Source organism: Hemiscyllium ocellatum, chromosome 3 (assembly GCF_020745735.1).
Source record: "Hemiscyllium ocellatum isolate sHemOce1 chromosome 3, sHemOce1.pat.X.cur, whole genome shotgun sequence".
Taxonomy (NCBI): Eukaryota; Metazoa; Chordata; class Chondrichthyes; order Orectolobiformes; family Hemiscylliidae; genus Hemiscyllium; species Hemiscyllium ocellatum.
Genome location: NC_083403.1, coordinates 44,427,280 through 44,454,419, shown reverse-complemented (window position 1 = coordinate 44,454,419; position 27,140 = coordinate 44,427,280). Strand labels below are relative to the sequence as shown.

General features: G+C 42.1%; 1 protein-coding gene across 1 annotated transcript in view; it reads right to left on the bottom strand.

Moving 5' to 3' along the window:
- Window positions 1-23,545, bottom strand: part of LOC132835270 (uncharacterized protein C6orf163 homolog) — a 29,291-nt gene extending 5,746 nt beyond the window's left edge. The window contains exons 1-3 of the mRNA XM_060854682.1: window positions 23,407-23,545; window positions 22,191-22,285; window positions 12,574-12,681 (exon numbers count right to left, since the gene is read on the bottom strand). Of these exons, the coding sequence (XP_060710665.1) occupies window positions 12,574-12,681; window positions 22,191-22,285; window positions 23,407-23,545 (342 nt within the window). The remainder of the gene's footprint in view (window positions 1-12,573; window positions 12,682-22,190; window positions 22,286-23,406) is intronic.
- Between the last annotated feature and the right edge of the window lie 3,595 nt (window positions 23,546-27,140).

Below are 27,140 nucleotides of genomic sequence, written 5' to 3'. Positions count from 1 at the left end.
CTGTTTACATTTTTGGTAGGCTGCTGATATTGTCTGCAACTTCACATATGATGTCTCTCTTCTTGGTAATATACCCAGAACTACATCACATCTCCCCAATAAAATCAGAGTAAAGTCAAGACTCACATCACAGAAAGAGTTGTTGGAATACTTCACATCCCGTCCTCCATTAGAAACACACCAGGAAGCTGAAACGTTATAGTACCTTCCTACCTTTCTAGTTTAAAAGCAAAACTACAGTGTGGTGCCTCGTGGTGTATGAATCATACTTGGCATTTCTTCTCACAGTGAATTTCTAAGTTCATTATGTTGACTTTAACAGTTGCATAAAAAAGATAAAGAAAAAATATGATAAATAAATTATTTCAGAGTATGAAGCATCTGTGGTGTTGTATAAGATAATGGTTCTGACGATGTCATGCCATCTTTGGGTGGAGGAACTCTTAGTCTTAGAGGATTTCCAATGAAACCCATGTGACATGCCTGGCTCCTGATAGTTGTAACTATGTCTGGCTTGTTAATGTTAAGAGTACCTACTGCCAGTGCACGATAAATTATACCTTGTTATAGAAGAAAATGTATCTTTTTAAGACTCTTTGATGGTTTATATTCTACCACTGATTTGTGGGAGCAGTTGGGAGCTCTGGCAGTAAACTTAGATATCATTGAGGGCAATGGGGATGAACATCACAGTAATTGTGATTAAAAAAAGGGTAGAAAGAAAGTAAAGGAGGGAGGCTGTTTTTCAAAATGAATTTCACTAGCATTGTAACTCCATGGGTCATGGTTAAAATAACTGGAGCAGGGGTCAGAGAAGTAATTTACACCAAGGTCCCATCGTATTTCTAATTTGTTTGCTTCTTGAAGGTTGGCATGGTGGCTCAGTGGTTAGCACTAATGCTGCACAACGCCAGGGACCCAGGTTCATTTCTAGCCTTTGTGTGGAGTTTGCACATTCTCCCCATGTCTGTGTGGGTTTCCTCCCAATTCCAAAATGTGCAGGTCAGGTGAACTGGCCATCTAAACTGCCTGTAATGTTAGGTGCATTAGTCAGAGGGAAATGGATTTGGGTGGGTTACACCTCAGAGGGCCAGTGTGGACTTGTTGGACTGAAGGGCCTGTTTCCACACTATGGAATCTGATCTAATCTAATTACTTGAAAAGTGGCCCAGTTTATTTATGGCAACAAAATGATAAATTTGAACAACTTGAAGAAAGAATCTAACAGAAGAAAAAAGTTGGAAGAACTTTGAAGTATTTTACATGATCTAGACACCCAGAATTTAAATTTCGGTAGAAAGAATTATTTTGGCACAGTATTAGAAGTTAATTTTAAACATCGTCGAAGGGGTTATAAATTGTGTGATAGGCCTTAAAATTTAGGAATATGCCCATTTCACCCAGGAAGCAACAGGCAAAAATCCAGCTTGGCTGCAGGAGGTTGGAAGAAACTACCATTTTGCTCATTCAAGAAAAGACAGGAAAGTCTCCAGCAAGCAATACAGAAATACACTATTGCTATTTAGCAGAATGTGAACCTTGAGAGGTAACACAATTCAGGAATGCTTACTCACAGAATTTAAAGCTTTCTTGTAACAAATATCATTGAGTACTGCAGTAGAACATTGTTTTAAAGTCCACATGCAGAGTTTAAAAGTCTAAAGAAACTTTAATAAAGATTTTAAACTGCATTGATATAATGCAAGAATGCAAGCTTGAAGAGAACTGATTAGTATTGAGGTGGCACAGACTTTAAAGAGTTTAAAACAAATGAGAATAAATACATTTGTTATGAAGAAATGCTTTTAAAATTAATAATATTTTTAAAATTGTGTAATGTGAGAGATGGGCCAAACAGGACACAGGATTGAACATCATAGAGAAAACAATTTTTAAACAGCAGAATTTCTTCAAAATTAAATACTAAGGTTGAATTTTAAATAATAACTATTTTATTACCCTCAGTGAATCGTATAGCAAATGACCACCAAATAAATCACCAAAATATCAAAAAAGATAGAGATCTTTTTATGAAGTGTTAAAAACTTTTGAAAATCACTATAATCTAAGAATAAGTCTATAAAAGGGCAAAATTTTATATTTAGATTGAGCTTCAAGGGGAATCCATAAAAGTTCTTGCATCAATAACCTCTATGGTGTTATGTTACAGGGATAGCAAGGCAGCCCAAATCAGACTCACTAACACAGGATTCACAATACAGCAAAATTAAAACATTTGATGACACTCAAAATTGCTCAATTGTTCCCCACTAGACTTTATAAAAAATTTACCTTGGGCACCAAGATAATAATTAAACCAAAATTAACAATGTATTATTAATAGTGTAACTTTAGTAGAACACAAATGAACTACAAGGTAATGGAATTAATATCTATGATCTAAGTTCAATCCTCTTTGATCACCAGCTCTCACTCACATGCCAATAGATGTATATAGTTCAAGACAAATTTTGAACAAATAAAAGATATGTGAGTTGCCAGTTTGATAACCACTTCAATGACGAATACCAAGCCTTTATGTAAGATTGTATCCTGCTTAAATCCTGAAGTCACTGATCAATGAAAACAGCTTTCACAAACGTCCAGAGACTATCTTTCTTACAGACCGGAATTCTTTTCCCAGGACTTTCAACAAGCCAATAACTTTTTATTTTTAACCATTCTCTCTGGTTGGCTGGCCAGCACTGGTTCTCATTTGATTAATCAATTCAACATCTAACCAGCTACCAGTTCTTGAACATAATGACATTTCGGTGCCAATTCATCATCTACAGTGTTCTTAGTGCTGTACTTAACCTGCATTATCTTTCCATGCCAGTTTCCAAAAGCAAACAACAGTCTTTTGTTCTCTCTGCTTTTTAAAAACAAGCTGCTGATCACAATTCAAAGTTCAGTTCTCAACTGCAGCTCACAGTTCAAACCAATAATGAGAAACATAACAGAAAAGTAATATGGTCTCAACAATAGATCAGTAGTAAAATATGACAATGAAATCAAAATTCATAAGAGAATATTGTTGTTCATTAACATTATTAATGAGTCTTTGTTAGATTCCTTACAGCCCAAGCAAGATTTACCTTTGGAGAAAGCTATTCAAAGTGCAGAAAGTGGAAATTCGAACAATACTCAGGAAGAGTCCTGAGAGGAGAAAAACAGCTCTGTATCAGAAGAGCTACAGAACCCATTCGTTTTTTGTAGTATGGACGTAGTAAAGAGGCACATGATAAGCTTCACAAAAAAGTAACTGCAGATACTAAGAGATGGTGTCAGTAGTGTGGAAAAGGAAAACCTCACAGACACAGGGATTGCACAGCCATGGTGAAAGAATGCTACATCTGCAAGATGGTAGGTCACTTACAGAAGATGTGCAGACTGGTCTCTTTCCTATCGGAAAGATGTTGTGAAACTTGAAAGGGTTCAGAAAAGATTTACAAGGATGTTGCCAGGGTTGGAGGATTTGAGCTATAGGGAGAGGCTGAACAGGCTGGGGCTGTTTTCCCTGCAGCGTCGGAGGCTGAGGGGTGACCTTATAGAGGTTTACAAAATCATGAGGGGCATGGATAGGATAAATAGACAAAGTCTTTTCCCTGGGGTCGGGGAGTCCAGAACTAGAGGGTATAGGTTTAGGATGAGAGGGGAAAAACATAAAGGAGACCTAAGGGCAACTTTTTCATGCAGAGGGTGGTACGTGTATGGAGTGAGTTGCCAGAGGGTGTGGTGGAGGCTGGTACAATTGCAACATTTAAGAGGCATTTGGATGGGTATATGATTGGAAGGGTTTGGAGGGATATGGAGCGAGTGCTGGCAGGTGGGACTAGATTGGGTTGGGATAACTGGTCGACATGGACAGGATGGACCGAAGGGTCTGTTTCCATGCTGTACATCTCTATGACTCTATAATTAAAAATAAAATGCTCACATTAATAAGGGGTTAATGTGGTCAGGCCAGCCCCATTAGAAAAGATACTCACATTAGACAATATGTGTCCATTAGAAAAAAAAATGACATTTGCAATTCTAGGGAAATTAGTGCTTCAAGCAAAATTATTGATGCAACTGACTCAAGTTTCACAGAACTTGTTAATATTAATGAACATGAATTTAATTTTAAGCTTGATACATAAACAAGTATTACCATCCTGTTGGATCAGATACCATATGAAGAAAACAGCAGTTACAGCCTACAAGAATGAAACTACATGGTCCAGGCAGAATAATTCCGAACATTACAAGTACACTATGAATAAGGTACAAGAGTTGAAAGTAAGTGTGTGGTTCATAATCAGCACTCCTCACTTTGAGGCTGTATGCATGTCTTAGCGGTCAAAGACATTTGGTCTAGGATCTTCGGGGGAACTTCTTCCAAGTTGGACTTCAGGATGCGCAATAACGGAGTCACTAAGCAGAGGCTGATAGCCAAGTTACCGACGAGGACAGCCTCAACTGGGATCTTAGGTTCATGTCACACTACACGTGACCCCACCACACATACACACTCACACACAAGAACATGTACACCCACATACACTCACACTCTCTCACACAAATACACTCACACACTCACACAGACCGTCTCATACACTCGCTCTCTCTCACACACACACACGGCCTTTCACATGCATACATTTCATTACTGTTGCACAGACGCGCTCTCAAACACGTGCACGCACATTCTCACATGATGGTAATAGAAAATGAGGACTGCAGATGCTGGAGATCAGAGTCGAGAATGTGGTGTTGGAAAAGCACAGCAGGTCAGGCAGCATCCGAGGAGCAGGAGAATTGACGTTTCAAGCATAAGCCTTTCATCAGGAAGGGCATGATTCCTGATGATGGGCTTATGCCCGAAACGTCAATTCTCCTGCTCTTCAAATGCTGCCTGACCTACTGTGCTTTTTCAGCAACACACTCTCGACTCTCACGTGCATACACATTCTCTCTCTCTCTCTCACACATACACACTTTCCCTCACCCTCTCTCCCTCACTCCCACAGACATACATGCACACACACACACACACACAATCTGTGGGGTGAATTTGCATTTGCTGATTTGTATTTGCAGGTACACTTTTGTTCAAAAAGCACACAATCTGTCAGCACTCAATCACTTTGACATTTTATAATTTCCTACTTTGTAAATAAAACCAGTCTGACTCCAGATGGGACACAGACAGACTCGAACCTCGCATGCATTGTCTGAGCTGACATGTCACTTTTTAAATATACTGATAAAACCTTAAGTTATCTCGGGGCAGTGACTTGAAAGAAATTCTGGTATTTACATAATCAATTGAAACCTACATCCCCATTCTAAATGATTAAAGACTAAACAACCAACTAGGTTTGTCTAATATATCGCATCAGTTGTATGACAATATGATCTTTTACTTATAAATCCTGTGTCGTATGTATCCTGCCCCACTAGCTACCTGATGAAGGAACAGTGCTCCGAAAGCTTGTACTTTCAAATAAACTTGTTGGACTATAACCTGGTGTCGTGTGATTTTTGACTTTATCCACCCCAGTCCAACACCAGCACCTCCACATCACATCCTAACCTCAACGTTGTTGAGATAGCAGAAGTTTCCTGAGGACAATTAGTTCCAAAATAAACCATTGTCAACAAATCAGTCAAGAAACAACAAGTAGAGATTTCACTGGGCCTTCCTAGACTTATGGCTAAACCTGAGAATCCATTGAGATTACTGCCATAAGAACAGTTTTTCATACTGGTAACAGGAGAAAAAAGTTATAGGTTTTATATGGAATGGCTGAACTGCTTTCCATTTTTAGCATTCCTGGAAAACACTTCATTCCATTGTTTCTCAAAGCAAACTTTTCATGACAGAGGTGGTGCTGTCATGATCAGCAATCTTCCAATAATGTGACTGAGGAGGTGAAAATCTGTTTCTGCAGGAAGACATTCACAGGGCAACTGAAAGCGTCTGACCTACTCAACAAGGTGGAGTACAGAACTTATAAACTTAAACACTGACGTAAACATTTGTGTTGTCTGAAGATCAAAGACACTGCAAGAAAGAGAGACTACCTCTTCAAAACATAAAGGCAATTGCCTGGTCCAGAAATCCAGGATACTGCAAGAAAGAAAGTATGTGTTTAAACTGAGAAGCCATATTCCATGATGACATTCTGCAAATTAAAGTCCTCCAGATGATGTTATGGGACAAGTATTTGTGTTAACTGGGATGACTTCATCTGAAAAGCAATTTCAGGAGATTTAAGGTTCTCTAAATAATACAATGGATAAGCTACCGAGTTTAATAGAACAAATATCCTCCACAAAAGAAGGTCAAGAGACAGAGGATCCAACAATGGAGGAATGATTTACAGTGAATCAAAATCAAACACTGCAGCCCTCAAGCTGAAGGCGTGCTAATCGTCCAACTCAGAAAGAAATGCATTCTGCAAACTCCAGAAGTCAGGGAAGCAGAGGAGAGTGGGTAATGGCAAATAGTGAAATTGTTAGTCACATAAATATATACACGGAGGAAAAATATTGACCAGTAACTGAACTAGGTTATTCATACGAATAGGAGGAGAAAGTGAGGTCCGAAAAGACCACTCCCTCCGTGACTCCCTCGTCAGGTCCACATCCCCCACCAACCCAACCTTCACTCCCGGCACCTTCCCCTGCAACCGCAAGAAATGCAAAACTTGCGCCCACACTTGCCCCCCTTACTTCTTATTGCATCCGCTGCACCCGATGTGGCCTCCTATATATTGGGGAGACGGGCCGCTTACTTGCGGAACGCTTCAGGGAACACCTCTGGGACGCCCGGACCAACCAACCCAACCACCCCATGGCTCAACACTTTAACTCTCCCTCCCACTCCACCGAGGACATGCAGGTCCTTGGACTCCTCCACCGGCAGAACATAACAACACGACGGCTGGAGGAGGAGCGCCTCATCTTCCGCCTGGGAACCCTCCAACCACAAGGTATGAATTCAGATTTCTCCAGTTTCCTCATTTCCCCTCCCCCCACCTTGTCTCAGTCAGTTCCCTCAACTCAGCACCGCCCTCCTAACCTGCAATCTTCTTTCTGACCTCTCCGCCCCCACCCCACTCCGGCCTATCACCCTCACCTTGACCTCCTTACACCTATCGCATCTCCATCACCCCTCCCCCAAGTCCCTCCTCCCTACCTTTTATCTTAGCCTGCTTGGCACACTTTCCTCATTCCTGAAGGGCTTATGCCCGAAATGTTGAATTTCCTGTTCCTTGGATGCTGCCTGACCTGTTGCGCTTTTCCACGAACACATTTTCAGCTATTTATATGAATAAGGTAGTTAAAAACGCAGGTGAGAAGCTAGGAATCATTTCCATGGGCAAATAGGGATGAGCAATAACTGATAACCTAGCCAGTGATGCTCACGTACCATACATGATCAAAACATTTGTGCAGCGGGTTCACTCACCTCCTGACTCCCCAAAACCTGCCGGCCAGTACAAGCCACAAGACAGGAGTAGATTGGAATACTCCCCATGTGCCTGAATGAAAGCAGTTTGAACAACATTCAAGTTTGGCACCATCCACAACAAAACAAAATTAGGAAAATATGATCCAATAGAACTAGTGTGAACCATGGGATTTGATTACTTGTTTTCTTTCTTTTCCTTTTGATTTGTAGTTCTTTGCACTCTGATGCACTATCCTCATAGGGTTTTTTTCTACCAACAGGGGAATTACAGAGAAAAATGAGTGGAAGACGGCCAATTGCCACTGAAACTTTCTGCTACCATACAACAGAGAGACAGACAAATGTTTTGATGCTTTTTCTTGCTTTCCTTTTTCAGTCTAGAGGTTTTTCTGCTGCATTGGCCTCACCCAAACCATAGTCATAGAGTCATAGAACTGTACAGCACGGAAACAGACCCTTCAGTCTAACTCGTCCATGCCGACCAGATATCCTAAATTTATCTAATCCCATTTGCCAGCACTTGGCCCATACCCTTTTAATCCTTCCCATTCACGTACCCATTCAAATGTCTTTTAACTGTTGTAACTGTACTAGCTTCCACCACTTCCTCTGGCAGTTCTTTCCATATATGCACCACCTTCTGTGTGAACAAGTTGCTCCTTAAATCCCTTTTACATCTTTCCCCTCCCACCTTAAACCTATGTCCGTTAGTTTTAGATTCCCCCAGTCTGGGAAAAATACCTTAACTATTCACCCTTTCCATGCCCATGATTTTATAAACCTCTATAATGTCACCCCTCAGCCTCCAACACTCCAGGGAAAACAGCCCCAGCCTATTCAGCCTCTCCTGATAGCTCAAATCCTCCAAACCTGACAACATCCTTGTAAATCTTTTCTGAAACCTTTCAAGTTTTGCAACATCTTTCCTATGGCTTGGAAACCAGAACTGAACACAGAATTCCGAAGGTGGTTTGACCTATGTCCTATACATCTGCAACATGACTTCCCAACTCCTATACTCAATGCACTGAGCAATAAAGGTAAGTGTACCAAATGCCTTCTTCACTAACCTATGTACCTGCCACTCGACTTTCAAGGAACTATGAACCTGCACTCCCAAGTCTCTTTGTTCAGTAACACTCCCCAGGACCTTGTCATTAGGTTATAAGTCCTGCTCTGATTTACCTTTCCAAAATGTACCATCTCACATTTATCTAGATTAAACCTCATCAGTCACTCCTTGGGCCATCTGATCAAGGTCATGTTGTACCCTAAGTTAACTTTCTTTGCTGTATACCTACGGCACCAATTTTGATGTAGTCTGTAACTTACTAACCATACCCTCTATATTTACACCCAAATCATTTATATAGATGACAAAAGGCAGTGGACCCAGCACTGATCCTTGCAGCACATCACTGGTCACAGGCCTCCAGTCTAAAAAGCAACTCCCCACTCCCTCCCTCTGTCTCCTATCTTCCAGCCAGTTATATTTACAAATATCTAGTTCTGGCTGTAATCCACATGATCTAGCCTTGCTAAGCAGTCTACCACGCGGAATCTTGTCAATTGTCCATATAGATAACGTCCACTGCACTACCTTCGTCAATCCTTCTTGCCACTTCCGCAGAATAATTAATCAAGTTAGTGAGACATGATTTCTCATGCGCAAAACCATGTTGACTATCTCAAATCAGTCCTTACCTTTCCAATTACATGTAAATCCTGGTTATGTGGTCAGGAGCAATCAAGATATTGCTGTCTAACAATTATCCCTCTTATGCATTAACTCAATGGTGTCTACTTTTGTTCTCACTGTTTTGGGGAAAGCAACATTGCATACAATGTACTCCACTAAACATTTTAAAAACTGCAGCGATCTCTTCACACAGTCTCCTTGTTTTAAAGCAGTATCTTCCTGTTTGTAGACCCCAGTTCAAAAAAAAAGGAAATAAAAAGATGTGGTCCTCATACATCAAATGGCACCTTGTTATGTAAGGAAAATCCTCTTCTTAATAAGACTCTCTAACAGTCTAATTAGTGGATACTGGTAATGAGACAGGCTCTTACATGCAATGTAGAAAGGTGGATTGGTGGCAGAATATTTCCCAAAGACCTGCGGCCAAAAACAAATAGAAATCTGTGGCGGAAGAACAGTGGAGTAAATGTTAACTATGTTTCTCTCTCTACAGTTGCTGCCAGAACTGCCGAATTTCACAAACACTTTCTCATTTTCTTTTAGATTTTAAATGTCTGCAATACTTCACTTTTATTCTATCTACCAGTGATTGGTAACTAGGACGCAAACAACGCGTAGCAGCTCCTGAATATGTTGGACTGAGATTAGTGATTGTTTATGATCTTCAACAGTATAACAGGGCAATTGGGAACTTGTTTCAATATTCAATGTAGCTATGGAAGTAAAGCAGACTGAGCTAAACATGAACAGAAGGTAAATCCTTTGCCAGGAAGCACGTTTATAAATAAAGGAGCACACTTCCAACCATAGCAATATACAAAGGATGTAACTGTAACTGAGTAATGTCAAGTCAAATGATAAGATTCACTGCTGTGCACACTTGCTTAGAACTTATATAATATTGCAGTTCTCTAAAGTATACTGCTCTTTGAAACTCACTGGACAGAACAGGAGCAGATAATGGGCTGAATCTCACATCATTTTGATTAAGTGCTTGTTGTGTCAGGTTTTTTGAAGAGTCTTTCACGGTGATGCTTTGCAGGTTTTCTCACCATCCCCGACCAAATCTACCTTCCCAATTACATACTCTCTACCCCTATGGAAACCCTAACGTCCGATTCCAGCCCAATCTTACCATGATCCATTCCCAGAACGACTTTCCACTGCTGGGAATATCCCAGATTTAACCTGCATCCCTTGCATCCGCACTGTCTTTATAAGTCCGTTGTGTACCCAGACAGGCGGTATCAGTCTGATCCTTGACACTTGCTCTGGACTTTCACAGATGGGGGTAATCGGTGCCCTGTTTTTGGGAAGGGATCTGAAGGTCCTGCTGGAAGGGGTTGCAAAGAGAGGGTGCACATCCTCATTCTCCAGACCAGCAGTGATGCCATGAAACCAGACCATGCCAACCGGGTCTGATGCCACCCAGATTCCAGCAGCTTGATGTAGGCAGATGGCCAGTGGGCTTCTCCATTCTGCCAATGTAAGTGCCACCACCTTCTCTCTATTCCCTCTATCTCTGTTACTGTATCCAGCTCCCACCAAGGCTCATGCTTTACCATGCTTATGTTTGACTGAAACATCTCACTTTGCCTGCTCCACGCCCCAACCCCCAAAAGCACCAACCATGCATGCCCTCTGCACTGCCTAATCACTCTTTGTGCACCTCCCCAAAGTTCATTCAAGTGCCACCCAATTTCATTTCCCCTGATACCCATCCCTCTCTCTCATTCTAGGAGGAAAACCACACTAGGGGCATTTGGCTCCTGACCCCTTATGACAAGAGTTTCCTGATTCTAACTGCCTTGAATGGCTGACTGACCCATTGGTCTTGGAGAAATAATATAGGCCTGGAATCTCTGGCTAATGGACAAAATACAAAAAGGAATATAACACAAGGGAGAGAGCTGTAAGCATCTGGGTAGTCGCAGAGTGAGTGAACACCGTGAGAGAGAGCAAAGAGCCTGGTGGTGCAGCCTGTCCAGGCCTTGTGGTGGATGTGTGTCCCTGAAAGCACAATGTCCTTGCTGTAGTGTTACAATGAGAGTTGCTGTGCAGCCTGAGATGTAGCATTGAAGTGCAGAAGCATCCTGTAACTAGATTGGAGAGATGCCATGAGGATCTTTAAAGGGTGGCATACATCGGATGTCAATGTCCATAGGGACATGTGGCCAGTGTCCATGGAGCATGTGTGGAGAGATTGGAGGCTGGAATCCAACATGGATGAATAGGCAGAGGCTATTTTCCCTGGAGTATCAGAGGCTGAGGCATGACCGTATAGAGGTTTATAAAATCATGAGGGGTATGGATAGGGTAAATAAACAAAGTCTTTTCCCCAGGGTGTGGGAGTTCAAACTAGAGGGCATAGTTGTAAGGCGAGAGGGGAAAGATTTAAAAGGGACCTAAGGGGCAACTTTTTCATATAGAGAGTGGTGCATGTATGGAATGAGCTACCAGGGGAAGCGGTGGAGGATGGTACAATTAAAAGGCATCTGGATTGGTATATGAATAGGAAAGATTTAGAGGGATATGGGCCAAGTGCTAGCAAATGGGACTAGATTAAAATGGGATATCTGGTTGGCATGGATGAGTTGGACTAAAGTGTCTCTTTCCCTGCTGTACATCTCTATAATTCTATGGATGTCCTTCAGAGCTAGCAGCGAGCTGAGTAACCAGGTACCTGCCCCGATTTCCACATTGAGTTTTCTTGATGTTTAGCTTTTTTGGGAAGATAGGAAGCTGAGTATTACAGAAGTGACTTGGGCTGTTAACAATGCTTTTTAAAAAGCTGTAACACCCCTTAATTGACTCCTTGATGCTGCCTAGTGAGAAACTCACTTCTCCAGTGGTGGAAAACATAAAAGATGTAGTGAGAAGATCCTGACATCAAGACAGGGCTCTCCTGGCTACGTGATTCTGCCAGAAAGCTCGTCTTGATCTTCTTCACTCAGAAAAAAAAATTCTAAGGTCCCATTCCACATTATCAACTCGAAAATGATCTCTCTCTCACTTGTTCTTTTCACTCCCACCTCTAACACCACGGCACTAAACGCTGGTTTATATGAAACTCCGGCCCCATTCACTCCCTCCTCCTCCCTTCATTGACTTATTAGCTTTAGTTTCCATTACAGCTCATATTTAAAGATTTCATTGATTTTTTAAAAATCTCCCCACCTCTTCTCCAGCACAAAAACTGTGCCCACTCCCAAACAGTCTGTTCTTCGAAGTCTGTTTTGCGTCCCTTCACCCCTCCCGTAATCACCTTTATCCAAAGGTCCAGAGCTCTGGAATACCCTCCCTACAATCTTTTGCTTCTCCACCTCCTTCTCTTCTTAATATCTGCAATTTGACATCACTCGCATCTCTGAGTCAGATGTTGTAACAAACGGCTGAATCAAGTGCTTACCTTAATTTCATCCATGTGTATCTTGTTTAATTCATTCATCTCTTCTTTCTTTTCCATTTCAGCCACAACCAAAGCTTCTTTCACTGCCTCTTCTTTCTCCTTTTTGGCCTGGACAAGCATTTGCACAAAATGAAAGAGTAATTAGTGATAATCACCATTTTTTTTTATATGAAAGATCATTTATATTGGTTTTTAGTCATTCTGAGCAGGGAACTTTGACAGCTATCATTAAGTATTCACACTCATCTCTCCACGGTGGGCAAGATTCACTAGGCCTTGGCACTACTCCCAGACAGAATGTGAAAAGTGGCTTGTCCATGAAGAGCACTTGTTATGGTGCAACAATGATAACAGCCAGGCTCAGCCATGGCTCAGCTTATCTTACCTTTTGTCTGAAGTGTGCAGCAGTATGGAGAACTAAATAGCAAAGTGAAGACATGATTCACATGTTATTTAACATTGACAATACAGAGTATAAGCAGATCAAATGTATGATTTAAAGCAAAAAATCTTCCATTTGAACGCATCAGGGGAAATTACCTCTCCAGAAAACAGTCTGTAAACAGATTTAAATGTCCATGATACTTGCACTATGCAGTGCTTTAGGGTTAGAATGGCATATCTTGTTACTGCCATCACAGGTGGCAGGAAACTGGAAGGACATCGATCCTGTTAAATCTCTTCCTGGTCTGCACTGCACTTTGACAAATTCTCTTCAGGACTTCAGCTTTAGAATGCACTACTTCAGTTTAATATTCAAAACTATTTAATTTATTTCTTTTAATTTTTGCACAACTTCCCTGCAATTTTCATTTGTTTGATGTTAAGCAAAATAGTTGTTGTGGACATGGCCCATTCTGGGCTGATAGGAAAGCAACATTTGAAGAGGAACTTGTCCTATTTTCAGGAGAACCTCCGTGAGTCGAATTTCTCAACAATGTGTTGAGAGCTATTTTCTATTGGTTATTTACTTGACGTTTTGGCCAAGGATTTTGACTAAAACAATTTCACCTGCTATGACAATAATTTAGGAGGTAGGAACTCTAATAAGGGGCTCCAATTTTACAGGAGGAAGAATCACAAAAAAGAAGGTGTGTTCGACAGGCTAGATTGCTCTTATTGGTACTGAAGGGAACAGTGAGAAATACAGAGGGAAATACCAAGAGGAATCCTCAATGAAGTGGTCATTTTTTAAATTGTAATTGCAGCAGCTGAACTGTTACTTACTAATGGAGTCATATCTACAGAGGTACACCCTCTTAAAATGATATAGGACATAGTGTCTGATAGCTCTGCTTCATGAGGGAGACAGTGACAAAGTTGTGCTGTGTATTAGATTCTGACCACCACCACAAGGACAGTTAGTCACCACGGCACTGAACTATTTGAAAATCTGGTTTATTCTAGGTGCTACGGAAGACATCACAATTACCTGTTAAAATGCACTGAATGGGGATTCAAGATGGCGGCAACCCAATAGGTCCGAGTTTGCTGAGCTCTGCCCAGAACCCAGACAAAGTGGGGTACCCACCTTCCGCTCATGTTTTAAACTACTAACACCAGCGTTTTCCCAGTTCCTACAGCCATTTTGCACCAAACCTTAGCAGTTTGGTACATTTTAAAATGACTAAAGGAAAAGGATCACAGAGTTTGTGATAGGCACGGACCCAGCCCCCAGTCGCAACAACAGGGACTCCGTGGCTGCCCTAGGGGACTTACCTGCAGAGGCGAGCCTGATCTTGGAGCTTATCAAGCTCTGAGAGAAGATCGATGCCTCAATGGAAGAGAGTCGCATGCTGCAGAGGCATGACCGAGAGATCGAGAAATTGGGGCAGCATGTTGGAGGGGCGAAGCAACGGGCTGCGGCCTCCGAGACCGCTGCTGAATCCTCTGTGGGTCAAGTCCGGACTCTGGAACATCAAGTCCAGACCTTGGAAGAACAGATTGACAACTTCGATAATCGAGGTCGTCACAAGAATATTCAGTTGCTAGGCCTTCCCGAACAGCTCCCACAACTGCTGAAGCTGGAGTCAGGGCTGGGCCAGGTGCAGGTTGAGTGGGCCCACCGGGTTGCTGTTCACAGGCCCAGGTCGGACCAGCGCCCCTGCCCAGTCCTAGTGCGATTTCAACACGACTGGGACAAGCAAATGTCGCTGGAGGCCTCCAGAGCATTTGATATATAAAGGATCCAAAATAATGCTGTTCCAGGACTCATCTCCGGTTGTGGTATGTAAGAGGAAGGCTTTTGATGAGGTAAAGAAGTGCCTGAGGGATTCAAATATTCAGTACTCCTTGAGATTCCCGGCAACGCTGCGCCTCAGTCACGGAGAGTCTGGATATAACTTCAGTTCGCCAAAAAAAGCAAAAGAATTTTTGGATGCTCCTAAATAGACTGAAGGACTTTACTAAAATGAATAATTACTTTTCATCTTTACCCCCCTTTTTTCTTTCTCCTCCTTCTCCCCTTTTTCTTTTTATCTTTTCTTGGGGACCTTGTCTTTTAACTTTTATTTATAATTTGCTTGGCTTATCTGGTTGCTGGGGGATGTTTTTGAATTTTTTCAAGTTTACCTTGAATATTTTCTGGGATTGTAATTTTATGTATATTTTTTCATGATGCTGCTTTGTTAAGTATGCCCAGGGTAATAATATGGAGGGGATGGGCTGGATGCCCACTTTTAATTTCCTTGTTATAAAACATTGGTATTTGTTCATTTTATTTTGTGATGTCTGGGGCGAGGGCATAGCTCAGGTTGGAAGGAGTTATGGTGGGATTGTTGGACAGTAGGAGTGTCCCCTGTGTACAAAGGGGAACGTCCCCTCTTAGCCATACCTTATGTTATTATTTTTAGGAGTAATCTTTAGCAGTTTTGTAAAGGTTGTTTTTTTACACTTACGTGAATTGTCTACTCAATGTTTATTGTGTGTGGGGTCCTTCCTCCAGGGGGTTTCGGACTTTCTTGAGCGATCATGGCTAGCCATTTGTTTAAATGGTGTACCTGGACTGTTAAAGGGAGCCACTCGCCCATAAAAGGGAAAAAGATATTATCAAGTCTTAAAGAAGAGCGGGTTGATGTAGCCCTTTTACAGGAAACACATATAACTGATAAGGAGCATTTGAAGCTGCAGCAGGGAGGATTTGGTCAGGTGTTCCTTTCATCCTTCAACTCGAAAAGTAGGGGAGTGCCCATTCTTATTCGGAAAAATCTTCCATTCCAAATGTTAAGCCAGATAAAAAAGATGAGTCTGGATGGTTTACAATATTTAAGGCTCTAATATATGGAAAGGAGTAGGGTATTTTGAATGTCTATTGTCCTCCGGCACATGCATTTAAATTCGTAACAGATGCGTTCTCCAGTCTGATGGCCCTTAGTGTACGTCACATAAGTATAGAGGGAGATTTTAATTGTATTATCAATCCCGAGGTGGACAGGAAACCTAGGAGCTCCTGCAGACATATCTCTGCGATCTACGCAGTTGGTTGATCTGAATAGGGAGCTGGGACTGATGGATATGTGGAGGTGTCTTCACCCTGAGGGTAGAGATTTTACTTTTTATTCTAACCCACACAACTGCCACACCAAAATTGATATGTTTTTTGTACCCTCAACCTTTCTGAATTCGATACTGTCCTGTAAAATAGGGAATATAGCTATTTCTGATCATGCAGCAGTCTATATGGAGGTCAAGACTAGTGGTGATAAGATAGACTCCCGACACTGGCGTATGGACCCATTCCTACTGAAGGATAGTAAGTTCATGTAATACTTCTTGGAGGAATTTAAAGCTTTCTGGGACATTAACATAGGTATGGCCAGTAACCCATCGGTGATGTGGACTAAGGCATATGAGCGCGGCTTAATTATTGCATATTCTGCGACCGGGGGGAAAACAACAACGTCTGCTTGAGGCTCGCTTGAAGACAGCTGAGTCAGCGTATGCTGATAGGCCATCCATAATTAAATTCAGAGCGACCTTGAATGCTACTCTTACTCAAACAGCAAAGAGAGAGATACTATTTGCGAAGCAGAGATTATTTGAGTATGGCGATAAGCCGGGCAGGTATCTAACATACCTTGCCAGAAAAGAAGAAAGCTCCCCAATCCATTACATCTATTAGGGATGGTGATGGTACTTTGACTTATGATCCTAAAAAGATCAACTCAGCTTTTAGAAAGTTTTATTTTGAGCTGTACCAGTTGGAGGGCTGTGCAGATAGAGCGAGGAGGATGGAGTCTTTTTTTAAGAATCTGGATCTTTTGGGCATAACCTTGGAGCAAGTGTCCTCTTTGAATGCCCCCTCCCCGCCCCCCCCCGACAACTCAGAAGGTGGTGAGGCAGCTCCAGAGTGGCAAAGTGCCTGGGCCAGATGGATTCCAGGTTGAGTTTTATAAAGAGTTTATAGACGAGTTGGCCGGACCACTTAAAGACATGTACAACGACTCATTCAGTTAGGGTAGTCTCCCGCCCTCTCTGAGAGAAGCAAATATCTCTCTCAACCTCAAGAAAGGGAAGGCCCCAGACGACTGTACCTCGTAGAGGCCTATAACCTTATTAAATGTGGATTTTAAAATCTTCTCAAAAGTGCTGGCAATAAGGCTGGAGAAGGTCTTGCCATTTATTATAAAAGAGGATCAGACTGGGTTTATTAAGGGTCGCAGATCTACTAATCATATCGGAACAGTGTTAAATATGGCACAAGTCTGCTGGCAAAAAGCAATAGCGGGATTAGCTGTCTCCTTAGATGCAGAGAAAGCATTCGATCGGGTAAAATGGCCATATCTTTTTTTATACTATGGAGCTGTTTGGTATTGGAGAGGTTTTTACTACTTTTAGATAATTACCCGAAAACAGTGGTGATTACTAATGGCATAAGATTGGATAGTTTAGTGTTGGCAGAGGTTGTTGTCAAGGATGCCCTCTTTCACCACTACTATTTACACTAATGATCGAACCACTGGCAGAAGCCATCTGAACTGACGCCAGTATAACGGCCCCAGAGGTAGGATCTGGCAAGCATAAAATTACTCTTTATGCGGATGACATCCTTCCTTTCTTAAATGATCCGTAGACTTCTGTGCCCTGCTTAATTCAAGTGGTTAATTTATTTGGTGTGTTTTCAGGATATAATTTTAATTTCATGAAATCAGAGGCCATGCTGGTTGGAGGTCTTACCAGCATATCTAACTTTGCGGATGGATCCCTCTTCCCCGTTCAGTGGTCACTGGGAGGTTTTCTCTATTTCGGTATTTTTATTACCCCGTATTCAGTCAGCTATATCAAGCTAATCATATTCATTTACTAGAGAAAGTGGGCCAGGACCTCCAGCGTTGGGAAGATCTCCCGATATCCTGGTTAGGAAGATTAGCCTTGGTTAAGATGAGTATCCTCCCATGCTTATTATAACCCATGGGAGTGCTTCCCTTGATGTTGCTGAGACAGGCGCTGCCCAAGTTCTATGGTTGTCTTGGTTCCTTTGTTTGGAATCATAGACAGCCACTTATTAAATTAGATAAATTACAGCTCCCACAAGTAAGGGGAGGTCTGAATTTTCCGGATTTTAGGAAGTACCAACTGAGTTCTCTGCTATCATATGTGGCTGACTGGGTCTCTTGCGGATTCACAATCAATTTGACTAGATATTGAGGGTTCCCAATCAAAATGCCCCTTCATCAATCTATTGTTTATGGATAAGGTGAGAACTGTCACAGATCATTGTAAAAGCCTGATTGTACTAAATATGATCAAAGCTTGGAGGATGATACTACAGGGTGAGGGTAATTTACAAAAAATCTCCCCTTTACTCCTATAGTGTGAACTTCAACCCCAGGGCATGAATGTGGACTTCACCAGTTTCCACATTTCCCCTCCCCTCACCTTACCCCAGTTCCAACTTCCCAGCTCAGCACCATCCTCATGACCTGTCCTACCTGTCAATCTCCCTTCCCACCTATCCGCTCCACTCTCCTCTCTGACCTATCACCTCCATCCCCACCCCCATTCACTTACTGTACTTTTTGCTACCTTCTCCCCAGCACCACACCCCCCTCCCCCATTTCTCTCTCACCCTGGAGGCTCCCTGCCTCTATTCCTGATGAAGGGCTCTTGCCCGAAACATCAATTTTTCTGCCCCTCGGATGCTGCCTGATCTGCTGTGCTTTTCCAACAACACTCTAACCTAAATTCTGGGATTTCAGCCAGGCTTGACAGACGCTGGATTTAAAATCTGGGAGTCCAGAGGAATCTCCTGTTTGGGAGATTTATTTGATGGGGAGGTCATGATGTCCTTTGAACAGTTATGTCAGAAGTTCGGGTTGCTCAGCAAGGATCTCTTTCGATATTTTCAAATACGAGATTTCGAACAAAAAAAGACTACATTGATGACCAATCCTTATAAATCAGATATGGAAAGGAGAGTGCTTCGGCCGATGGGCGCACCCTCGGTCAGTACTTTCTATCGCTCACTAGGTAATAATGTATCGAAGGACATGGAATGGCAATATACACCTGGACTCAAGAATTAGGGACGGAAATCCCCTTACAGATGTGGGAGGGCATCTGGGAAAACACCAGGAAGATTTCTATCTGTAATAAGACTCAAGCTATTCAATTGAAGATACTTCATAGGGCCCATCCAGCACCAGAGCTACTTGCAAACTTTAAGGCAGGAGTGTTTCCAATGTGCCCGAAATGTAAAATAGAAGTTGGTACTCTCACACATTGTTTGTGGACATGCCATATGATTCGTAGATATTGGGACAATGTAGCAAAGGCCTTGGCAATGATTTTGGGAACAGAGATTGGGTTAGACCCAGTGTCTCCCCTTTTGGGCTCCTCAAATCTTCCCTCTCTAGGTGGAAATGGGAAGAAATTATTTTCTATCCTCGCCTTTTGTGCAAGGAAAAACATACTAAGCAGGTTGAGTATCTGAAAGTCCTCCTGGTCTCTCAAATTGGCATAGGCAAGTTATGGAATATTTCTCTCTTGACTTCCTTATGAATACGGTGCACCAAAAAACGGAATTGTTTTATAGAATGTGGTGGCCATTCCTGAACTATGTCGATGCAGATGTATTGGCCATACTATCTAGGGCCTTTGTTTAGCTATGAGGACTATGTCTGTCAGTTTGGCAGCTCCTGGGAGGAAGAATCCTGTATAAATACAGGTTTCATTATGACTTGACATGATTTTACTTTGAGTGTGTATTTATTTATTCATTTACTTTTTTTTGTTGTTGTTAGTTATGTACTATACTGCAGCTTTTTTTTGTTAATGTATAGATTATTTCTTTTTATATCTTATTTTGTGTTTTGGTAGTCTATAGAGTAGATTATAGTTAGCTTTTTTATACTGATATTGTCATTATACTGTAAAGAGATTACACTATTTTGTATTAGTTTTGTAATTTTGTAAAAAACCTAAAGTCTTTCTTTCTTTTGAATAAAAATATTTATTTAGAAAATGCACTGAACAGATGCACTAATCAGAAAACTGATGTGTCACTTGTTACGGCAAAGAATTTCACCACATTCTATGTAAGTGTGACCAAAATAAAATATTACTTTTCACTCTTCACCATCTGTAGCATTTGACATTGGTGACCAGAGATCTTCAGTCACAGTCTATGCCATGTTTATGCTCCACATCAGCTTCCTCCCAACTTCATGTGTAAAATCTACTTTTATGGCTGTCTGTTCCCTCCTTCCTCATTGTTCAACTAGCTTCTCCTTAAATGACCTATACTATACACCTATTCAGTTCAAATTTTGCTCCTAAAAACTCGCACAATTATAGCCATAGTCATAGAGATGTAGAGCACGGAAACAGACCCTTCAGTCCAAGCTTCTGCATACAATTCCACAGTATTGACGGCTACTTGGTGACTCAGTCGTTAGCACTTCTGCCTTACGGCACCTGGGACCTGGGTTCAATTCTAGCTGTGAGTGACTGTGTGGAGTTTGCAATGTTTATCCTGTGTCTGCATGAGGTTTCCTCCATGTTCTCTGGTTTCCTTCCACAGTCTAATGATATGCAGATTAGGTGGACTGGCCATGCTAAATTGCCCTGTAATGTGCAGGGTAGGTGGATTAGCCAGGGTAAATGCAGAGTTACAGGGATAGTGTCAGGGTGTGGGTCTGGGTGGGGTGCTCTTCAGATGTGACATCATGGATATAAATGGAGTTGAAAAATGTGGTGCTGGAAAAACATAGCAGGCCAGGCAGCATCCGAGGAGCAGGAGAATCGACATTTCGAGCACAAGCCCTTCTTCAGGAATGAAGCTGGTGTGCCAAGGGGCTGAGATAAAAGGTAGAGGGGAGGGAATTTGGGGGAAGGGCACTGGGAATACGATAGGTGGAAGGGGGTGAGGGTGAGGGTGATAGGCCAGAGAGGGGGTGGAGGCGGAGAGGCTGGGAAGAAGATTGCAGGTCAAGATATAAATGTCTACTTCCAAGGCAGCAGTCACACTGACATCATTTTAGGGAAAACTGCATTACTTGATGGGGCTACAAGTCTTTAAGGATGGATCCTAGGAAAGCTAACATTTGTGAAACTCCCACAGACAATAACACAATGTTGTTAAAATGAAAGGTATGAAATCTCAGGATCATAAGCACAGTTGAATGTCAAAATAACCTTTGTGTAGTGTTGAAGAGCACACAATTTAAAAAGAGAATGGAACAATTTGTAAGGGGTGCAATTTGCACTGTGGGTTTCTCCACTTTTTTGTTATGCTCTTGTATTCATACCATAATCACTGTATTCACACAAGATAAAGGTACATTAAAGTAGTGATTGTTGGATATCATTCTCACATACGCCAAAATTTTAAAATGACGTCTTCAGCCTTGTAATTACAGCATTCTGGGAAAACACTTCTTAAACACTGCATTATATGCACATACCTACGGAGACTTTGACAGGGTAAAGTACCTCCCTGGCTTGCCCAAGTAGTCAATTTTTATAGATTACTGACAGCGTTCTAATTGGCCACAGCAGAGAAATGCAGAATGGTTGTTGTTAAGTTTAATCCTCCCTCACAAACAAAAAAAAACAGACCCAATTCTAGATGGGTCCAAAATTGGACTTGAAAGATTAACTGCATCTCTATAGATGCTACCTGACCTGCTGAGTTTCTCCAGCACTTTTTTTTAACCTGGGATCTTTGGTGCAATGCTTGTCACAGTTACTCACTGCCATTATCCATTGCCTCTTTCCCTTTAGAATGAATAGTGGTTTGTATGCTAAATATGTCAATAACTGTCAAAGCTATGCCACATCAATCACAGTCAAAGAAATTGCTTTCAGTCCAATCCAATTTCTCCCCTCTTTTCTCTTGTCTTGTAATTCAAATCTCAAGCTATAAATCTGTATTGTTTCATGCTTTAGAATTTAATGTCTGTTGATTTTTAGAGGAAGTGTGTATGTTGTGTTACTGTGGAATTGGACTCATCAGTGATGTCTATCTTGATGGAATAAAATGCAGCCAGTTGAGTTCAAAAAACTCAAACTGACACGTGAATAATGTGTATTTGGGTAAGACTCAGATAGTGGCCAGAGTTAATGCTTTTAGAAAATGAGTAATAGGAGAAAATTGAAAATTAAAAAAACTTTTATACCCAAAATAACATTGTTGCTCGCACTTCATCCACAATCTGCTTAATGTCACTCCTAGCCTCCTCCATGTATTTGTCATGAATCTGTGATCCCAGACCTGTAACAGAAGAAAAACAGTATTTTAATGTATGGCTTTTAAAGTACCGTCGATATGAGCACAAAACACATTTATGATGCAAATGTGGATTTTGTGTCTAATGTTTGTCTGAAGAATATGTACTCAGTTGTTTTTATCAGTGATGACTGAAGAGAATACTGGCTTCACACTGTTTGAACTGGATGAAGTTACAGATCTCCCGGCAGTCTAATAGCAGGGGTGGCATTTGAGATCAAGGCAGAGTGATGGAACAATGGAACTCAGTACCATTAAAGAACATGGGATTGCTAACCATATACTTCAGACCATGTTCCCAAGGCCAGGAGGTACTTTAAAGAAAACGCAGTGCAATGGAAATGAGAACAACTTGACATCTTTTATGGCAAGAAAAAAATGGTGTTGAAATTGTCCTTCAAACTCAGATCAAAATATGTAAATCATTTGAAAAAAAATTAGTTGTTTGATTCATCATGTCATTGATAAAAAAATGATTCTGGACAAAATGCCTACTCAAGCATTTGCAAGTGTAATTATTATCAGGGACAACAGACTTTTTCTAACCAATAACCTTCCATTGTATAATTAGCTTGCATATAAATTATATGTTAATTATTTAGTACAAACGTTAAGTGCGGCATTACCTTATCAGTTAGGTATTGCCCTTTGCTTTCCCCTGTGATTATTTGTCAACCGTGATAGTTTTAATCAATTTTTTTCCCCGGTTTGCGAGGAATTGCCAACACGAGGTGAATCATGTGAAGGAGTGTGCGGACTGCCCAGTTTTGATTAATCCAAGACTGCTCAAGGAACGGATAGCCCCGTTCACCCGCACTGAGGAAAACCAAGCAAATCCCACCTGGATCTTTGTGATGAGCCTGCTCTGCGTGCCTTCGGAAAAGCACTTTCTCAAAACCCGCTCCAGCTCCGGACAGGGTGAAATCCCGGGATCCCACTGAACCGGCAGCAGGGCGGGGGGGGGGACCAGAAAGCTGAGCCCCACTTTCTGCAGCTTCACTCACCCCTGGCCCTCTCGGAGCCGCACTCAGACACACCCAGAGGCATTGCAGCATCTCCCACCTGCCCCCTGCCCCGGTGTGACTGTCACCACTTGCGGTTCTTACCCAGTATACACTTGTGGGCATCTTGTTGAATCAAAGCGTGAGTTGGCTCCTTGTACCAGGTGGGCAGTCCAGGGGTCCCTCCATCTGGTGTAACCAGCAGAGCCTTCCTAGATCCGATATTGAAGCACCAAGTGTCCATTAGAGATCAGATATAGATATATTTAAAAATAATAATAAAGGAGGGATTAAATAAAGGAGGGGGATTGAGATTCCTTCCAGTTAACTCGTCCGACCCTACAGATGGGATACTATCCCCGATGCAAACCAAAAGCTCATCTCGGCTTGATAAGACTTTAATGTTGATGTCTGGGTGCCCAGCAGACAGACATGTGGCTCACGGTGACCAGGGAAACGGGTCCTGGTTCAAGACTAGCAATTGTCACAGTGACGTTGCTCCAGTGAGCTGGACAGGGACAAATGAAGACTGAGACACAGAGGCGGATAATGGCAGTGGGGGAGAGTGGATGAGAGACCCACAGAGAGAGAGAGAAGGAAGGATGGGGAGGGGGGCGGGGAGCTGTCAGAGAGCAGATGAATGACCTAAAAGGAAGGGTTGGGGGAGGAGGACAGGAGGGATGCAGAGGTAGGTAAAAAGGAAAATTGAGGTTGAATTGGGGAGGTGTGGGAAATAAGTGATGATGAGAAGGCTAGGGAGGGAAGGAAAGGTAGCAAGAAGGAAAAAAATGACGGATTGAAATTGAGGAGGAGGGGTGGGGAAGGGGAGGTAATAAGGATAGAAGCAGAAGAGCAGACAACTTCCTGGCAGCCTGGTCCAAGGTTGAATGTGGACAGTCCTTGGTTATTGATGGGATGTGAGTTCAGTGGCGAAGTCAGCATTTATTACCAATGCCCTTTGTGGTGGGCTGCTTTCTTAACCTTGCAGTCCCTAATGGTGTAGGTTCACTCACAGCAGTGTTAAGGAGGGAGTTCCTGGATTTTGATCCAGTGACTGTGAAGAAACGGTGATGTAGTTCCAAGTCAGGATGCTGTGTGACTTGGAAAGGAATTTGGAGTTGGTGTGTTCCAGGCATCTGCTGCCCTTGTCGTTCAAGATGGTAATGGTCATGGATTGGGAAGGTGCTGTCTTAAGGAGCCTTGGTGGTTTGCTGCCTTGTATGTTGTAGATAGTACACTCTGCCGAAACTGTGCAATGGTGGTGAAAGGCATGAAAATCGAAGATGGTGGATGTGGTACCAAATGGGCAGCTTTGTCCTGGACGGTGTCAAACCTCTTGAGTATTGTTGAAGCTGCACTCATTCTGGGGACTAGTTCCTCACACTCCTGACTCGTGCCAATTAAGATCCATGGAAAGCCCCTGAACACTGTGAATCAATTCTCACACCATGGGGGCCTCCTATCAGCAAGGGCAGTCATTGTGTCCATGTGTCTTCTGGTGGTCCAGTGCATCTTGTGGCTATCAAAGAAATAGTGTTTCATGACAAAGACCTCAAACACAGCACTATGCTCATAGTCTACTGGGCCACAGCTCTTCTGTGTGATTCAGAGAGGTCGATAATATACATCAGACACCTCATATCCCTGGAGAAGTATCATCTGAGATGCATCTGCAAAATACAGTGATGGGTAGTCACTGCAATTAGATTAGATTCCCTACAGTATGGAAACAGGCCCTTCGGTCCAACAAGTCTATACCGCCCCTCCGAAGAGTAACCCAGCCCCCTCTGACTAATGAACCTAATACTATGGGCAATCTAGTTCACCTTACCTGCTCATCTTTGGCCCGTGGGAGGAAACTGGAGGGAACCCACACAGACACAGGGAGAATGTGCAAACTCCACACAGTCGCCTGAGATTGGAATTGAACCTGGGACCCTGGTGCTGTGAGGCAGCAGTGCTAACTACTGAGCCACCGTGCCACCCCTTGTCAGTGTCTTCTCACAGGCCAACATTCCCAGCTGCTGTGAAAAAGTTTTTGCTCACCTCATACTTGCTTTTGAAAGTGCTTCTCAATCCATTCATGAGCAGGAAAACTTTCTCTGCACCTACTCTGTCCAGACCCGGCATGAGTCTTGAAAACTATCAAACGACCTCTTAAACCCCTCCAGTCCAGTGTAAATAGTCCCAACGTTTCTGACCTATCCTCAAGTGCCTTATCCTTGTAACCATTCTCATAAAACTCTCTCTATACCATTTACATCCTTCCTATAGAACTACAGAGAGCTGTTGTCTAACCAGTGTCTTATATAAGTTCATCATATCCTCCCTGCTTTTGTACTCCATGCCCTATTTATGAAGCCCAGAATGCTGTATGTTTTAGTAACAATGTTAGGGACAAAAAAAACCCTGCAGATGTTGGAATCCAAGATAGATAAGCACGAGGCTGGAAGAACTCAGCAAGCTGCCTCCTGATGCTGCCTAGCTTGCTGTGTTCTAGCCTTCTGCTTGTCTACCATAGGTTTTAGAAACAGCTCTCTCTACCCTGCCACCTTTAATGACTTATACTGTATACATGTACACCCAGGTATCTTTGTTTTTGCACACCTTTTAGAATAGTACCCTTTATCTTCTACTGTCTCTCTACTCTTTCTACCAAAGCATAACATCTCACATTTCTCTGCACTGAACTTCATCTGCCACCTATCTACCCACTCCACCAATGTGTCAATGTCCTTTTGAAGCTAATAAATGTTTCTCCTCACAGTTTACAATTTTCCCTCGTCTTGTGTCAACCACAAGCTTTGGATTTGTCCATTTCACTGAGATCCTCAAGATCTGGATCATTAATATGAAGAAAAACAGGAGTTCCAACAGTGATTCAGGAGTTCCATTACAAGCCTTCCACAGCCCTCTCCCCCTCAAAAAAAACCCATTAACCATTATTCTCTGTTTCTGATTCCCTCAGCCAATTTTGGGTCTTATTGGGTCCTGTCATTTAATCATTGATACAGATTGTAATTAGCTGGCAGGCCAAGAGTAACAGTCTGCCATCCTGACCCATTTATTCAGATTCCTTTTTGTTCTTGTTTGCCAACATCTCAATTCATGCCACAACTGGAGCCCATGAGCAAGTCTTGTGCAATAACTTTGCTTGGCGCTTTAACAAATGCGTGTAGAAAATCCCAATACAAGCCATTCTTATCTACCCTGCTACACAGCTCCTCAAAAAACTTAATAGATATGTTGAGAAGGATTTTCCTTTCAAAAAATTATGGTGAGTCTGGAGGGAGGAGAGTTAACAGCAGGAGTGATCACAAACTATGAGTTTTTGAAATTACCCAAATGGACTTATGTCATTGCTGCCAGTGGGCTATTTTCCACTGAACACCAATTCTGTTCTTCATAATGAGCAAAAACCACGGAAATATTCAGCAGGTCGGGAAGTGCCGGTGGAGGATTAGAATCCATGAAACATTTGCTGCATTTTTCTCTCCCCATGCAAGTTTTCAAAGCTGAGTGTCTCAAACCTTTTCGGAATTTTATTTAAGACATCTGACATCTACAGAGTTTCACAGCTTCCCTATTCCTTTCTGAATACAATTTTTCAAAATAAAGTTAGCACTTTTCCTCCCTCTGGTGGCTATTGTGCGTAGATAGGTTTCACTTTAAGAAATTCATTAAAGTTAAGAATGAGACTGTTAAGAACAGGAGCAGGAATTGGTTATCCTGCCATTCAATGAGATCATGCTAATTTTCTACTTACAGTACTATTTTCCTGCATTATCTCCTATGCCTTGATGTTTTAAATTTGTGGAAATCTATCGGCTTCATGCTGA